The sequence below is a fragment of the Epinephelus fuscoguttatus genome, linkage group LG9 (assembly GCF_011397635.1).
Source record: "Epinephelus fuscoguttatus linkage group LG9, E.fuscoguttatus.final_Chr_v1".
NCBI classification, from domain to species: domain Eukaryota; kingdom Metazoa; phylum Chordata; class Actinopteri; order Perciformes; family Serranidae; genus Epinephelus; species Epinephelus fuscoguttatus.
In genome coordinates, this window is record NC_064760.1 from 14707737 (window position 1) to 14725083 (window position 17347).

General features: G+C 41.0%; 1 protein-coding gene across 1 annotated transcript; it reads left to right on the forward strand.

Annotated features, from left to right (window-relative positions):
• Nucleotides 1–64: 64 nt before the first annotated feature.
• On the forward strand, nucleotides 65–15678 carry LOC125894530 (BEN domain-containing protein 4). Its single transcript, XM_049585997.1, has 7 exons — nucleotides 65–162; nucleotides 3783–4583; nucleotides 8763–9344; nucleotides 10755–10846; nucleotides 11028–11054; nucleotides 11682–11922; nucleotides 14655–15678. Exons 2-7 carry the CDS (start codon nucleotides 4094–4096, stop codon nucleotides 14885–14887), a joined length of 1665 nt encoding a protein of 554 aa, XP_049441954.1. The 5' UTR covers nucleotides 65–162; nucleotides 3783–4093; the 3' UTR covers nucleotides 14888–15678.
• Nucleotides 15679–17347: the final 1669 nt, after the last annotated feature.

A 17347-nucleotide genomic window follows, 5' to 3' on the forward strand; every position in this document is an offset into this window, starting at 1 on the left:
ATTAACCGGACGTGCGCATTCACGTGGTGGTTCCAGGCAGGGGTGCCGATGATTCCCATTACCATGACGGTGCCCAAATAACATGCATAAATTATCTTAATGAGTTTAGTCTGCGTGAGAGGAGAGGCACGGTGCAGCGGCTGCAGAGGACTGAGTGGAAATGTGAGTTTGTCTTAATCATGATTTTTACCTTTAAAGACTGAACAATGCAAAATGTCTTTAATTTAAACACATGGAGCACAACAGGAACAGGGTGTGGCATGCAGGAAAACAACAGCATTTAAAGTGGGACTAAAGTTTACATAGGCCTACTAGATACTGCAGTTTAACCAGTTTTGAGTCCGTTTGTGGACATTTCTTCTGATCTTCTCTACTTATATCACTGTTAAAATACATTTTTAAAACCACATTTTCAGCATGTACAATGTTTAAACTTGTATTTGTGTGGCGTCTTTTTCACTGGCACTACCACAGGGTGGCCAGGGGGGCCACAGCCACCCCACCAGGGTTGTAAATTAAGTTTTTTTGTCCAGCTGCCACTGTTGCTGGTGGATTCCAAAAATGTACCAGCCTCTTAATAGATTATTATTGTTTTTTGGCTGGTAAATGAAGCAAATCTAGCAGCTACTTGTACATTTAACCCGCATGTGGCTGGTGCTAATTTCTGACCCTGCATCCCACCTCCGTGAAAATAATCAGAAACAATTGGAAGCCTCTGTGTGGTGTATTTTAACTTGATTACGGTTGTTCCCAGTAAATGTTTTGTTCCTTACAGTCTATATACTCCTTTAAATTAAAGCAGTATATTTGTCCTTTTGAGGAACAGGACGATCAGCCTATATGATAGGGTTGTGCCGCCCATCGGCGATAGAAGGGTTGTTTCACGATGTCTTTTTTAAATGACGATGCAATCGCGAGGTGTGTGGGGGGGGCAGCACGCGGACCTCCACGGAATCTGTTGCGTGTATGTTCGGGCCTAACGCGCATGTCGCGGAGTGGTGAACAAACCAGACAACACAATGTCAGGAGAAATTGAAAAGATATGCCATCTATGTAAAGTCAACTTGTTAATTAAATTAAGGAGCCATTACATGTTCAAGAGTTTTATAAAGCTGCTCAAACGCCAAAGAGAGGCTATAAGTGAACGTTTCAGCGGCGACGTAATGTCCCCGGGTGAGATATGGACACGATCGCCCAACTCTACTATATGAAGAGCAATTAATCCCCTAACACATGATTATACAGGTACATAACCAGGCTGCTCTCATGCACTGTTTGTAGTTTTCCTACAAAAAGTAATCCACCAAAATTCGTACTTATCCCACTTAATTATGAGCCAGTACCTTGTGCATAACCCATGTAATTTAGAAAGGCTGTGATCATGTGACCAATGCGCTGACAGAAGTAAAGAATAAAGCAGGAAGCGGTCTTGTAAGGAGGCAGGTTGGGGTGGTGGATGGATCACAAAACACAGGACTTTCCCCAGGAGACTGATGCTTAGAACTTTGAGTGAGTCATTTTAAGGCACATCGTCACCATGTTTCTTTTCCTAACCCTAAACACACTGACTTTTCGTGCCTAAACAAAACCTCTGTAACTATGCTTTAAGTACGATATGTTATTCATGGGGTGCAGATTTGTAGGATATTATACAAACTGTTGTATGAGACTATGTTGACAAAATACATTAAGTATGATAAAAAAAAATAGGACACGCACATCCCCGAAGCCCACTGGGTTGGGTGCTGGATCACAAAGTATCAAAAGCATGAAAAAAGACAAAACACATTAAAACAGAATTGTTGTGGAACTCAAAATGTTAACTGCACACGTATGAGTCTATGCACATCACATAATTAGTAACATTAACTGTAAAATACATAACCAAAGTATATCAGTATGAGATTCTTTAACCCTCCATATTGACATAGTTTTTTTCCAATATACTACAACAGAATTCTTGAAGTACAGTTATAGCTTTTGGTTTTGGTGTGCCACCCAAAGATTTTCAGTGGCCCCATCTGGCCTCCCCTATAAACAAATTCTGGGGGCACCAGTGGTCTTTTTAAAAACCTGTCCAGGCTCTACAGATGAAAATTAGCCTTCTAAGCTAACTGTCTTTGGACTTTCAGGCTGAGTGCTCTTAACTGTGACTCGTTCAAAGAAGTCCATGCTGAAGTCCGATGATGTGTTTTATCATGATTTATTAAATAAACAACTGAATAACTAAGGTAAAATTAGATTAAATATTATGTCTTATTATAACATGATTCCGATTACATTTTGTGATAACGGTCAACAGAAAATATTGGAGCCAAAACTCACCCTCTGTGTCTAAAAGACCACCACACCAGTGAATGAACAGGTACTAGCAGAAGTGACCCAAAGAACATGTACTGCCTAAACAAATGATAAATAATGAGGGTTAAAGACTCATTCTGGCTCCTACAGTCTTATTTGTGTTAGATTATAATCCTTGAAAAGTAACAGAACCAAGCAAACTAAATCATTATCTTATAATTCTCACTTTTCCTGGCCAATAAAGCCTCAGTTCAATTAAAGTAACACAGGCTCACATTAATGCATGTGAATAGATTTATGAGTAATTCAGGTAGAGTAAGTAGCTTGAAAAGGGTTAAAACTTTTGCAGAATAATTTATTTACAAACCTGTTGGCTGACACGACGTTTGTGCCGCATTATTTTCTGAAATAATTAAAGGTTAATGTGTCAGCCTATCAATATTTCTATTGGGACCATTCCTCTATATGGGCCTGCAATCACGGATGGATTCCTGAACGGGCCTACCTGCAAAATATCACTCAAATTAACCCAGATTGTCCAGGACGAGACTCAGAAGGACCACATTGAGATACAAAGGAACTGCAGAGACACACAAAATAACTACAAAGGGACACAAAATGACAAAGGAAGACATGAGATTACCTCAAAGAGACACAAAACTTCAAAAAGATGCACAAGGACTACACAGACACACAAGAAAAAATGAGTTAAAACCACCACAAAGTCTGCCTGTCTTGCTCCTATGTAGGACAGGTGGTGGGGGCCTTTAGTATATCTGTACCCAGGGGCCCACTGTCTCATAATCCGCCCATGCCTACAATATAAATCTATATCAATACAGGCCTGTCTCTATAAATCTTTCATTATTACCTTATACAAACATGTCCAGTTTGGAGTCTAGACACAATATTGACTGAGCACTTGCGTGTGTTTAGACATTACACAGAGGTAAAACCTACTGACCTGTTTGGCTTGTTGGAAAAGAGAGAAAAACATGTTTATGTTAATCAGCAGCAGGTCTGTTTATTCCTCCACCTATTAAAGCTCCTCATGTTGTAACCTATTGATGTGGCGCCCCCATGTGGTGCTGCAAACTTTTAGGCCCGTAGGCACCAGACTGCTGCTACACCTTCCTTCAGACTGTCAGGATTGATAACATGAGGTGAATTGTGACTCAGATTATGGACAGGTAGAGTTTTATTTCTAAAAAAAAAAAAGTGTAATATTGTGTGGAAAGCAGGATTAAATGGTATAAAATTAAATTCCCTGTTATTTTATTTTGATTTACTGATCCATTTATAAATTTGAAAATGTTAAGAGAAAGGAAAAATGAATGCTTATTTGCTCTTTTTATGGCTGTGTGGGTGTGGATGGCCTTTTCTTTCATTGCGCTCATGTTGATGCTCTGAGCTCAGTAGCAAAATGGCCTCTGCCTTTTCATTTGTAGGATTTGGTTGTGCGTTTTTTTTTTCATTTCCAGATTGTACAACTGCTACAGCGCCCCGTTGTTCTCTGTGTGGATGGTGGCTACAAAGGAGGCAGGCAGCGGCGCACAAGTCCCGCCTGTATTTCCCTCTGGAGGAGTCTCAGTGTCGGAGCTCCCGACTGGGGATTGGAGCGGCGGCTTGTCAGTAACTGAGCCCACCCTTCACACAGTGTGTATGAGGGAAACCGAGCCAGACAGTGACGGATCTGATCTTCCACTCATCAGCTGCCTGTCACACCAGCACGCCACGATACCGACCCCGGAGCCTTTCGCCTTCCGCCGCCGCGCTGTGACACCTGGCCGGGATGGAGGGAGAGATGCAGCCCGCAGATGAAGGGCCCTGCGCCCCGAAGATGTGCCGACAACAACGGGGTCCGTACAGCACCCTGAAAATCTTCCAGAGCAAGCGCTCGGCGGGCAAGTCGCGCTTTGACAGGTCGGCTGTGGTCGAGGTGCCTCTGTTTGGCGACGGACACCACTTCACTTTCCATCCCGAGCAGCCCCATCATTTCCAGCCGCACCACCACCACCACCACCAGCAGCAGCGTCTGCAGCAGCAGCAGCTCCACCAAACCAGCGTCGCTATCAGCAGCAGCCAGCAGCAGCATCACCCGACGCCCCAGCAGCAGCAGCAGCAGCAGGATCGTTTCCCATGTGAGAACAGGCCCAGCAGCAGGGTCCCGACATCCACCTCAGCGGCGGCGGCAGCATCTCCCGGTACCCAGCAGAGGCGCGCCAGCAGCGGCAGAGCGGAGCCCAGATTCTCCCCTGACTGCACCTACGGGATCAGCTCAGGTGGGTTTCAAACTTACTCAGAGTGAGTGATGAGAGTGACTCCTGGTCATGTGTGCATGTCTGCTCCATCTTATTCTCTTAGATTTGGGATGTTGAGACTTTTCTGAGCTGCACGTCCTGATTGTGGAGCTCATTTTGGGTTTTTGCTTTAGCACAAAGCCTCCCCTGAGTCTGTAAACTTGAAGGACAAAACAATATGTCACTAAAAAGAAACATGTCTTTTGTTCACCTGCATGTTTTTGTTCCCATTTCTTCTTCTCCCCTTCCTGCCAGCAGTGATTGATTTGCAGCTGTAATGAGAGCAGTCATGATTGAATCTCCAGTGTGCATGTGCTAAAAATTACATTGGGTAATTGTCTGTCCATGTGTGTGTGTTTACGTGTGTGTTTTCCTATGTGTGTGTGTGTGTGTGTGTGTGTGTGTGTGCAAGTGCAAGAAGGGCCCTCACAATCTCCGGTTGAAACACATTGTTCTGTGCTAATTTTTCCCCTCAGCTGCGGTTCATTAGAGGGGCTGTGCAGGCTCAGGGAGAAATGTGTTCCCTGTGTGGAGGGCGGGTCCACGGGAGCCAACATTAAGATGAAAGCAATGAACCTAATCCTGTCAGTTACCAAATTAAACATTACATCTCATCCTCTAATCAGATATTAATCTCTTTATCACCGCTGGAAGCAGAGGCTCAATTTGCTGCTGGTTATTGTTGCTTTGCAGACAATTGAGGGTTCAGAAATTGAGGTGCTCAGGTTGCACTGTATTAACTACATGAGAATTGGGAAACGTGTGCATGAAGTATCATAGGTTTGATCTAAAAATAGGAGTTATCTTTAGCCTACTTCAGTCTGTGAAAGAGCACCCTGATGCTTTGTAAGTCTTGATGATGACCCATTGTTTGCACCCCTTCTGGCGTGCACGTGGTCCTGATTTCACTCATGAAATGATCACACAAAACCATATTTTCCCCTGCTCATATTACACAAGATGCACCATCCAATCCCAGGTTAAACGTGCCGTGCATTCTTACCGATAATGACACATCAAAGTGCTTTTTATCTGCACGATGGGAGCAACTTAATGTCCCTCACATGCCTGGAAAAAAAACTTGATGCCCTCCTCGTGAAGAGAGGCAGCAGAGACCCCTTGGACTCAGCAATCAGTTCAGCACACAATAACACAAATTGCATTGAAAAGCCGTTCCCAAAGAGTTGTGATTAAAATAAATGGGGCTCATAAATTTGCCTCTGCCGAGCGTGTTGTTTTTAATGAAATTTTATGAGGCTCTCAGCTCACAGTGCCACAGAACTGGTGAGAGAAGAGAGGAGAGGAGGGTGGCGGTGGGTGGGTGGTTGGGGGGGTGTGCAGGGTGAAGGCGAATGGTATCAGATACATCTCGACGGGTAAACAGAGACAGCACGCATATTAATAAATGCGACACATCTGCGCCAGGCTGATAGACACGTCTGAGCGAGTGGCAACGCAGCAGTGGCCGCCTAGAACTCATTTTGTCTGTGTGTGTATTAGTGTGTGTGTGTTTGTGTGAGGACAGTGGACTCATAATCATTACATGGAGGTATGTGTGAGATCATCTCATTGAGACGTGCCCAGACTACCAGGGAAACTGTATACTGAGGCTCGTTTCTGGACAATAGCTCCATGCTGATTCTCTTTGCTCGGCTGGGTTTGGTCGCAGCAGATACTGTGACTTTAGAGTTTATTGACATCTGAATAAATCAGCATAATCAAGCTGACATTTCTATGAGCAGAGGAGCCGACTGTATGTGGAAAGCTTTGCCACAAAAAGACGTGGTGGGGAAGAAAGAAAGAAAGGCAAACCAGTGAAAGACAAAACACAGAATCACTCACAGTGTTTCTATAAGTGTTGCTGCTGCTCTCCCACAGGGAGTACATCACTCAAGTACTGTACTTCGGAGGTACTTGTACTTCCATCCTCTGCTACTGTCTGCTTCACTACATTTCAGAGGTGAACACTGGACTATTTACACCACTACATCTATTTGACAGCAGATTTAGATTTAGCTTTAAAAAACACACACGATTTAAACTCACAAATTAAAATGCATCATTAGAAAAAACCCAGCTTCTTTGACTGGTGACCCTTCACAATAAAGCAATCTAGCTGGAGCTCCTTGTTGATAAGCAGTCAACAGTTCCACTAAAGAAGAAAGTCACTTCAAAACTTCAAAAACCTATAATATCCCTGCTTTTCTCCCCCATTTCTCATCTCACGGCCCCTCAGGTTTATTTTCAGCAGACGCTCTTAGCACCCAGGTGTCTGTAGCCAACAATGCTATTTGCACCCAGGTGTAAATAGCCAATGTGGCTATTTACACCTGGGTGCAGGCCTATACAGCATCACGGCAGAGACAGGCACCCAGGTGTCTGTAGCCAACAATGCTGTTTGCACCCAGGTGTTTACTCCTGGGTGTCCAGGCAAATGTCGAAATATGAGGTTTACACAAACGGGTCTATTCAGCTATTTTACAAAGGTTTGCTTACACGGTACATTCAGCAGCTTTATACATCGTAAAACTGGAAATAATAACTCATCTACGTCTAAAAACAATAAGCCAGCATTGGACTCAAATCTGAATCTCCCCATGTGAAAGTCCTCCTGCATTTTATGTTACGTTTTATTACAAAAGCAAAGTCACTTATGATTTGATGGATCCGGCCCACCTCTGCATTCGTCTGTGTGTCAGCTCTGGTAGCTACCAGCTACGCTCCTCCAAGTGGTTGCTTTCTGATGTACCCCGGGTTTTAACACATCAGGGGAAAACTGCATTCTCCTACTCTGCACATTGGACATGGAGCAACCTTAAAAAAGATCTAAAATTAGAATCACTTATACCCACTGATAAATTTTAAGGGCATCATAAAGAATCTGGTGACAGAGACGTGTGCTTGTTTTTCTTGAGGGGCCACTATGTTTGAATAGTTGTTGTTTTATTGAAGATTTATGTTTATATGTTGTATTATATGTTGTAACATGGCCAGGTCTCTCTTGTAAAGGAGATATTTAATCTCAATGGGACTTCCTGGTTGAATAAAGGTTAAAAAAAAAAAGTCCTGTGCTTAACCCATTAATCTGCCTTATCTTAGTCCTGCCATGGACTGTGTCCCACTTTACACTACGTCACCTGACTTTTTAGCAGCACTTGTACATTTTACTTGTACATTTACCACTTTAATCTCAGAGAATATCTGAGACTGGCTAGTACTATTCCTTACATGACCTTTTTGCTTTAACCCTAACCGCCTTTGACCTCTATGCATCGATGTAACGAGTATTAGTCATTTAGAACATGTCATAGGGATGGGTGTAAGTAGCCGACTGGCTGCAGTGCCCAAAGAGGTCAAGCACAGATTAGGAAACAGTCCCAAGAAAACTCTATGAATACAGATTTGTGTCATGAGACCTATTTTGTTCTTCCTCCCTACCCTATTTATCTTTTCAAAACCTCTCAGATTTGTTTTCTGACCCTCACGTTGGCTACTGGAAGAAACTAGCTCCACTTCAAGCTACAACAGTAACATACAGTTTGCATATCAATGCATCAGTAGTAATTATTATAAGTAATAATGCCATGTATTATAATGGAACACAGGGGCCACTTTTCTGTAGAGTGAGTACTTTTACTTTGGAAACTAAAAGCAGATTTTTTGATAATACATCAGGTCCTTTATTTGTAAAGGAGTTTTTCTTGTACTGATACTTTTACTTTAGTAGTAAAAGACCTGAGTGCTTCTGTCATCACTGTGTTTAGTGGAAAGTATAATGTCTGTTAAAACAGGATGATAGCCAACAAGGAAAAGATCCATGAAGTTGCTGCTCTGGAGCTTTTGACTGCATCACATGAGCTTCATCATCATATTAAGTTAACTGTAGATGTTGAGACTTCTCATCCATCCTGACTTAAAAGTTTCATCATCTATATTCCAAAGTGAACTCAATCTGTTGATGAAGACCCAGTGATGCAGCCCAAAGCTCCTGAACAGCTACTAAATAGACCTTAAGGTTAGATTGTTTTGTCAGCTGCTGTTCCCAAGGTGAAAAATTAACCGTGAACATCAAATATATCCATCTCTGAACACAGTAGAAATGTAGATGATGTTAAAGTTCATCCCCACCGTCTCTGATCTCTTGATTTTGCTCTGCTACAGAGAATCGTCTCATCCTGGATGCCTTCGCCCAGCAGTGTAGCAGAGTCCTCAGCCTCCTCAACAACGGCCGTCTCCTGGAGCCCTCCTCCTCCTCTCCCTCCTTCACCTCCAACATCAAGCTGGAAGACGGGCCAGGGGAGGTCCAGGCACTTCACTGCTCCTCACTGGGTAAATCCAAACCTGAAGAGAGCTCATCCACCACAGACCCAGAGGAGGAGGCCCAACAAAGCCATTTAAACCAACAACAGACCTCTGCCGTTCTCCGCATCTTCACAGACTCCCTACAGAACTATCTGCTCTCAGGGCCTCAGCAGCAGCAGCAGCAACATCTGGCTGCAGGTCTGGAGGATGAGCAGTGTCCACTGGCAGAGTCCGGCTCAGGGGTGTCTCCTCCGAGACACAACCTGGGAGGCTGGGGCTCGCCGACTCCGTCAGAGTCGTACGGCCACCCGTCGTCCACGCTGCCTGAGGAGGAAGAGGAGGAGGAGAACTGCTGTCCACGCTGTCTGGAGTTGGAGCAGGAGGTGCTGTCTCTGCAGCAGGAGAACGAGGAGCTGCGCAACAAGCTGGAGAATATCCCAGGTGCAGTAGTGAAAGCTAAAACTTCACAGGGGTTTGAGTCTCTCCTTTGGGATTGGTTAAAGGTGCACTCATACAGATTTGTGACAAATTAAAGGGAAGGTGTTTTTCTGTCATGAGCATCTCCTGCCAGAGATTCTGGGCTTTATTAACAAATAACTATACAGCTGAGGCCCTTTCATCCTCATCAGTTATTGTCATAATTCTAATATTCAACTATAAAAACTTTGTGTGCCAGTCCTAGCTTACAACGGAGTGTAATGATCTGCTACTCCAAGGGTTAGGGTTAATTTCTTGTGTCATGAAATTGCTCGTATGTAGCAGGTGTTTATTGGTAGCCTTTTAACAGGCACGTAGGTTAAATAAAAGATTTTGATTTGCATCCAAGCAGGTGTAAAGATGGCGTATCTAGTCTTGCTGGAAGATACCGCAGCAATGCCTCCAGGAGACAGGGCATCTTCAGAGACCGACATGACATGTTTAAAGAGAATGTCAATCGGCTTATTGGCTGTTTTCGACTGCCGAGACATTCACTTATATGTTTGCTGCTTTCCCCATGATACACCCTCTAGGCAAATGTATTTCCTTGTATAGAGAAATGGGGGCGTGGCAGCATGCTGATGCCAAATAGCACTTGTACATTTACGCATGGTGGTGAGAACAAACGTGGCCAGTGCACACGTGCTGTGAACCCAACAGTAATTCTGCGTGCACACAGTAAAAACATTTCTACGCACGTTAGTGAACATTGCCCTGTGTCTGTGTATCTGGAGAGCTACTGGAGACTTGGCTCGGACTTCAAAACAGCTCTGGTTTTATGTCTATTCATTTGCTGATTGCAATCCATCAAATAGTTGTTGAGATATTTCAGTTTAGACCAAAGTGATGGACCAGCATTGCCATCTACAGAGGCAAACAGCTCATACAGCTAGAAATGATGATTAAACTCGATAATCAAGCGAATTAATTTTATGTAGATTGATTAATTGACTGTTTCAACGCTACTTCACTCATTTATTTAAGCTCTTTAATTTGTCACCTGTCTGTATATTTCAGGGAAATTAGTTTGTGCTTCTGCATTAATCAATACTAAACCTACACGTCTGTGCAGGCATCATTTATTTAGGTTAAGTTTGTGTGTGTCATCAGTTTCAGAGAGCCACACGCTGTCACTCTCTAAATGCATCACAGAGTTTGGTGCAACAGTCTTAATAGCATCTATTTTTATTAAGATTTCTGCTCTCCCCAAAGCATTCACAGCTCCCCAGTGTCACCTTAACCTAATTTGCACTAAACCGGCTTATTTTATTTGCGTGCTGAGGGGATGTATAGTCATATCTCAGCCTCTTTGCTTGCTTGCTGGGAAATTTCACAATGCATCTTTATTTTTGGTCACATTGTCTTTATATACAGTTCCCTGTCAAAATGTTCTCGACTACTTCAAGACTGTTCTTGAGTTTCACAACCAGCTGGTCCAGCCGATGCCGGAGGAGCAGCTCACTGAGGTGAGGAAACAGGCTGCAGTGCATCATTCACAGCTATTCGAAGCATGTGTGATCGGTAGCATATGTTAAGGTATAAAAATATCAGGTCACATTCATCTCGCATTATTAACTTCTTTGTTGTGTAAATTGTGTGATTAAGTGGTGTGAAAATATGTAATTATAGAAAACTTTGTCTCTGCAGGAAGAAGAGCGGCAAACAGTCTTTGAGGTCTGTGTTTCATCCTTTGATAAATTCTGTTGTTTATTAAGAACATAAAGGATTTTTATGTGTATTTGTGTAATATGTGCCTGTGAAACCAACAGGAAGTGGTGGTAAATAAGGGAAATTGACACTAGATGATGCTGTACATCCTGTAAGAAGGCAAGGAAAACAAAAGATGGAAAAGTCATGGTGACAGTGACAGCAGCTGCATCTGAGCGTATAATGGACAGAACCATGATCTGTTTGGAGACCAATAACAAGGAAGACAAATGCACATATTTAGATAAAAATAATAAGTCAGCAAGCATCATGTAATGTGTGTTTTCTAATCTTGTGTAAGGATTCGTCAGTCAGAAGTCAAAACAACAAAGATATTATGGGTTAAAGTGTGATTTTTAGTGCCGCCCCATTGACTCTAATAGAACTGACACCAAAGTCTGGCTTCTCGAACGCTGTCACTGTCACCATGACCTTCTTTTCTATGTTCCTTAAAAGAAGGACAAAAAGAAATTTTGAAAAACTCTAGACAATGCAGTCAGATTTGGAGCCATGTGAGGCAGCAGGACGAGTGTAACCATGGCATACCTGACCTTCCTCTGACCCTCACACCTTCTGTCTTCCTCCTCCCCACAGGGCAGTAAACAGCTCCTGGAGAACTACCCTCTCTTCATCTCTAACAAGCAGTGGGACGAAGCCGTCAACTCCTCCAAGAAAGACGGCAGGCGGCTGCTGCGCTACCTGATTCGCTTCGTCTTCACCACGGACGAGCTCAAGTTCTCCTGCGGTTTGGGCAAAAGGAAGCGTTCAGTCCACTCAGGAGATCCAGGCCTGGAGAGACGGCCGCTCAACCCCGTCAAAGTCAGCTGCCTCAGAGGTACGCGGCCAGAAAAAAGCTGTCAAGTATTCACATGTTGCTCCAGTCTGCTCAGTTTAAGTGATACATTAAGGCTTAAACACAACACTGGTAAAACTCCTGCAGTTGTCCTACAGCCAGAAGCTCTGGCAAAAGTTTGCTTATAAAATGTTAGTGTTGTTTGAATGATGTAGCGCCATGCTTATTAGAGCACTCCACTTTTACAGTCCATGTTTCAGACTTCAAAAGCAGCAGTAACTAACAAGTGAGCTCAGTATTTATGAGCTCATAACAGCATGAAACTGAGACTGTGTTTAAGTGGCAAGCAAATGTCAGCCAAATACAATTTTTGATCACATGGATGTGGGTTATCATATTATATATATATATATATATATATATATATATATATATATAAGAACTGATACATTCCTGGTCATGTGATTTCAGTTATAACCGATCAGATTGCCCTCCTATTCCAGTTGATCATTGCAACCACAAGGCATCATAAAGTTTTTACTGCTGGAAAGATCGTCTTAAAGACACAAATACTTTTGAAATTGGTGCTACATGACCAGAGCAAACAGAGAAAAAATAGCTGTGGCATTTGGTTTTATTTAAGAGGTAGAAAACCTACAACTACCAGAATCCATTGTGCCAATAAACGCTCCCACTGGTGGATGACTTAATGGAAATTTAGCAATTTTTCCACAGGAAACTATATGGAGGCCAGCTGGTAACACATGATCTGAAATTACCTTTAAATAGTGAGATAAAATATGTTTCTCTATGGCGAGAAATAGGCAACGCAGTCACAGAATCTTGGTTCATATACGTATGATAAGCACTGCCTAATTTTATGGTTTGATCTAAAAAATTTCAGCCTCTGTTTTCACAATACAAGAAACAGTGAGGCGCCCTTTTCCTGTTCCCAAACTCTCATAATACAGCCAAACAGTGCACTAAAATATGTTTCTGAAGACATTTTAGGTGAGAAATAGAGTCTTGGTTTATATTTGATCAGCCCTGTTTTCATGGGTAAATGGGAAGTTTAATATAGTTCATTTACACATACTGTCCACATTGTAATGATCCAGAGCTGGTTGAAAATGAGCAAAGTATCCCTTTAAGACAGAAAAAGTCAAACTCTGTCTTTTAGCGTAACACCTTTACCATTATTTCATTCATTTCCACCATAAACTGTCTCACAATTTATTATTTTAAAACTGCTATAATGTTTTTTTGGCCACTTAGTGGCAGCAAAAACAAGCTTAAATACAACATTAACATATTATTATCTCATTATCCTTTAAGTTCATATGGTGAACTTGTTAGCAAACAGTTGCTTATTTACACATCTGGCTATTTCAGAGCAATGTGATAATTTATTTAGAGTCATGTTTTTGTCTGTCTAAGTTCAATATTAACTCTCTGTTAGCTCTGTTTCGGGTCTCTATCAACTCCTAAAGGGAAATATCAGAGGCCGGTTGCACAACACCTTAAGTTAAGATTTTTCTTTAAGTCCTGGTCAGGGTTTTTTTTTGTCAAAATAAAATTGGTTGTACGAAATATCCTTAAGTCTTCTCCTTAAGGTTTCCCTAAAATGTTCACTGAAGTATTTTTGATTTTCTCCTTGTCTTGGTCTTATACCACAGGAATCCCTAGACCGTTGCACAAAAGATCTTAACAACAACAAGATACCTCTGACTCTGTCTTAACTGCAACATGACCAAGTTTATGGTGATAAATGAAATAAACTAATACACTCTGAGAAGAGTTTTCTGCGACCAGGAGAACCAGATGGATACGCTTTTGGTTTGACTGAATTCATTTTCATTGCAATTTCTTCCTACAATCGTTCTCTGTTTTCTGGTATTTGGGGATCAAATTTACTGTGCAGGATGTGCTTTCTATGATTGTATTCATTCAGAAGTATAATCTCCTCTGATCAATATGGTTTTCTTGCCTTCTTTTATTCTGCCCTTTTTTCAGTATCTAATTATAAGCCAACTTTGTGAGACAATAACAGGCATCACAAGTGTGAGTCCAAGCAAACAAACAGTCTCCATGGAAACTTTAACCGCTGTAAAATCTCTTTCAACGCAGTTAATAAGTTACATTTTTCCTTTAAAAGGAAACCTTTTAAGGGATTCTGTGCAACTGTGTAAGTCCCTAAGCTGAGGAGAAATTTATAGGCGTTTTGTGCAACTGGTCCTTGGTTCTTAAACTGCTGAATGATCCACTGTGTTGACCAGCTAGTCTCTAACTGTGTCTGTGTGCTGTTTGCTGCTGAGCAGGTAGTGTACTGTCAGCTGTTAAGAGCTTTCTCATTGAAATTGGTTCCCTGCGCGGCCAAAAACAGCAGAGAGCAATGAGAGTGAACCAAAGCAGTAAAATTGTGACTGGAAAATTGGCCTGACAGCAAAACAATGAGCCTAAATTCAGTGTAAAGCTTGTTTAAAGAAAGGGGAGGTGCAGATTCATGTGATAAATCTCTTTAAGTTTCACATTGTCATTTCATACATTGTTATTTCTTTTCACACTGATCTCACATCCAAATATAAGACTGAGCATTCATACCTGTAATTTGACTGAGATAGTTCTTTTGGATCTTGTGATTTAAGTCCCATGATCATAGTTTGTGTGACACATGTACAGTGAAGTTTAAAGTGTCACCCCTGTTGAAGCCCGATACAAATCAAGGTTTGCTTTGGTATGTTTGATCTTTTTTTGATTGAAAATCTTCCCGCCAGAGTTCATCCGGATGCACTGTGCCTCAAACCCAGACTGGTGGATGCCCTCCGAGGAGCAGATCAACAAAGTGTTCAGCGATGCCGTCGGTCACGCTCGTCAGGGCCGGGCGGTCGGCACGTTCCTGAGCAGCAGCGGCAGCAGCACCAGCAGCCTCTACATGGACGCCTTTGACGGACACCTGTCACAGGACGAACTGTATTTAAAAGGCTGCCAGAACGGCCAGTCGGATTGAAGTTAAAGGAGAAGCAAAAGACAAATGCCTGAAATGTAGCTGTACAACAACATATCCCAAAACACTGACCTTAACCTGTCACTTTACACAGTGAAGAAAACATTCCAGAGGTTTATCCTACAGAATATAACCACAGTCTCTCTGAACCACTTTCAGTAGTTTGTAGCTTTTTTGCCATTTTTATACAGACAGTTATGTTTCGTTAAAATTTGACTCTTAAGCTGTTTTAAACTTTTAAAATTTGAGTCTTCCATTTGCTACTTTTTCTATAGTTTCATGTTTGGAACAGTTACGTCTCCATCAGTGGAATATTTCTGTTTGTTATGTTGTGTTTTTGGGATGGAGTCCCAGTTGAGTTTTTTCACAATTTACTTGCAAACCTTCAGGTCATCAGGAAGCTATTTGTGTTCATGTTACTCAAGCCAGAGACTTATTATATCCATCACTGACACCACAAGCTATGAAGGCCCATTTCCACCAGTGTGATGAAAACAAAAGATCCTGTGAGTCATTATAAAGAGAAACTCCCTCAAAACGACTTAGTGTCCCTAAATTATGAGAAAAAAATTCTCCAAATAATGACTTAATAATGAGAAACATTATTAAAATGACGATTTTAAGATACTGATTATTTTGAGATACCATGTCATTAATTTAGCAAGTTTCACTTTATTTGAAACACTAGCATATGATTTTGATATCAGTCATTATTTGGAGATACTAACTCATTTTTGAGAAAAGCAAGTTATTATTTTAAGAAAGTCTGTGTTTTGTAGATACTAACCTATTATTCTGAGAAAGTTTGTCATTATTTAGAGGTACCACCTTGTTATTTTTGTGATACTATTTTTATTCTATTTTATTTTTTTAAAGAAAAGTCATTATTTTAAAGATGTTCCTTGATATTTAGAGATATTAACTCAATATTTTTGAAATACCAAGAATTTGTCATTATTTTGAGAAAGTTTCTCATTTTTTTGAGATACTAACTTATTATTCTTAAATATCAAGTCATTATTATGGAATACCAGGTCATTATTTTTGATATACCAGGTCACTATCTTGACATACCAAGTCATTATTATGAGACATCAAGTCATTATTATGAGATACCAGGTCATTATTTTTTAGAGACTTTCTCATTAACTTGAGATACCAAGTCATTATTATGGGATACCAAGTCATTATTCTGACATACCAAGTCATTATTATGGGATACCAAGTCATTATTCTGACATACCAAGTCATTATTTTGCAATACCAGGTCATTATTTTGACATACCAAGTCATTATTATGGGATACCAAGTCATTATTCTGACATACCAAGTCATTATTATGGGATACCAAGTCATTATTTTGACATACCAAGTCATTATTATGGGATACCAAGTCATTATTATGCGATACCAAGTCATTATTTTTTAGAGACTTTCTCATTAACTTGAGATACCAAGTCATTATTATGGGATACCAAGTCATTATTCTGACATACCAAGTCATTATTATGGGATACCAAGTCATTATTCTGACATACCAAGTCATTATTATGGGATACCAAGTCATTATTCTGACATACCAAGTCATTATTATGGGATACCAAGTCATTATTATGGGATACCAAGTCATTATTCTGACATACCAAGTCTTTATTATGGGATACCAAGTCATTATTCTGACATACCAAGTCATTATTGTGGGATACCAAGTCTTTATTATGGGATACCAAGTCATTATTCTGACATACCAAGTCATTATTATGGGATACCAAGTCATTATTATGGGATACCAAGTCATTATTCTGACATACCAAGTCTTTATTTTGCGATACCAGGTCATTATTATGAGACATCAAGTCATATATTAAGTCATTATTTTGAGAAAGGTTCTCGTTATAATGACTAAACAGATCGTATGTTTTTTCATCACATTGCCTGTAATAAGCTTCTCTACGTAGCACCTCCACCTTCCTATATCAAGGAAAGTAGCATTTAATATTTCTCCACCAAATTCTGCGTCATTGGTGAAGCACCTTTACTTGCAACCTCTTCTACAGGAGTGCCTCTGAGAAAGTCGTTTTGTTACCTGTAGTGTTGCACTTTGCATCCCCATGTGTTTTTCTTAATTTGAATCGATTCTGATGTTTCACGTTTTAAAAAGAAAAGTGCATTCATAATCTTTCCAACGTGCTCAAATGCAGCTTCTCTTGGGTTGAAAGAAGTATTGGTCAAGGCTGATCGGTTATAAACTTCCTGCAGCAGATTTCAGGATATTCAACTAAAAAAGAAAAGTGCGTCATATTGCAGAAGAGTCTTAATAACTGCAGAAAAGGTAGCATGAGGTATCCTAAATTAGTGTAAAATGCTGTATATGGCAGCGATATAATGCTGATGACGCTGTTCCAATCATTAAAAAGGAACAACACAGTGGAGATAAAAAAGGAGACTGTTTCTATTTTATGC

What these genes read in the sequence shown, in the direction of transcription:
- LOC125894530 (XM_049585997.1), top strand. Translation starts at nt 4,094, where the DNA reads ATGGAGGGAGAGATGCAGCCCGCAGATGAAGGGCCCTGCGCCCCGAAG. An exon ending in CGGAGGAGCAGCTCACTGAG is followed by an intron (nt 10,847 to 11,027) that starts GTGAGGAAACAG and finishes TTGTCTCTGCAG; the next exon opens with GAAGAAGAGCGGCAAACAGT. An exon ending in CAAAGTCAGCTGCCTCAGAG is followed by an intron (nt 11,923 to 14,654) that starts GTACGCGGCCAG and finishes TCTTCCCGCCAG; the next exon opens with AGTTCATCCGGATGCACTGT.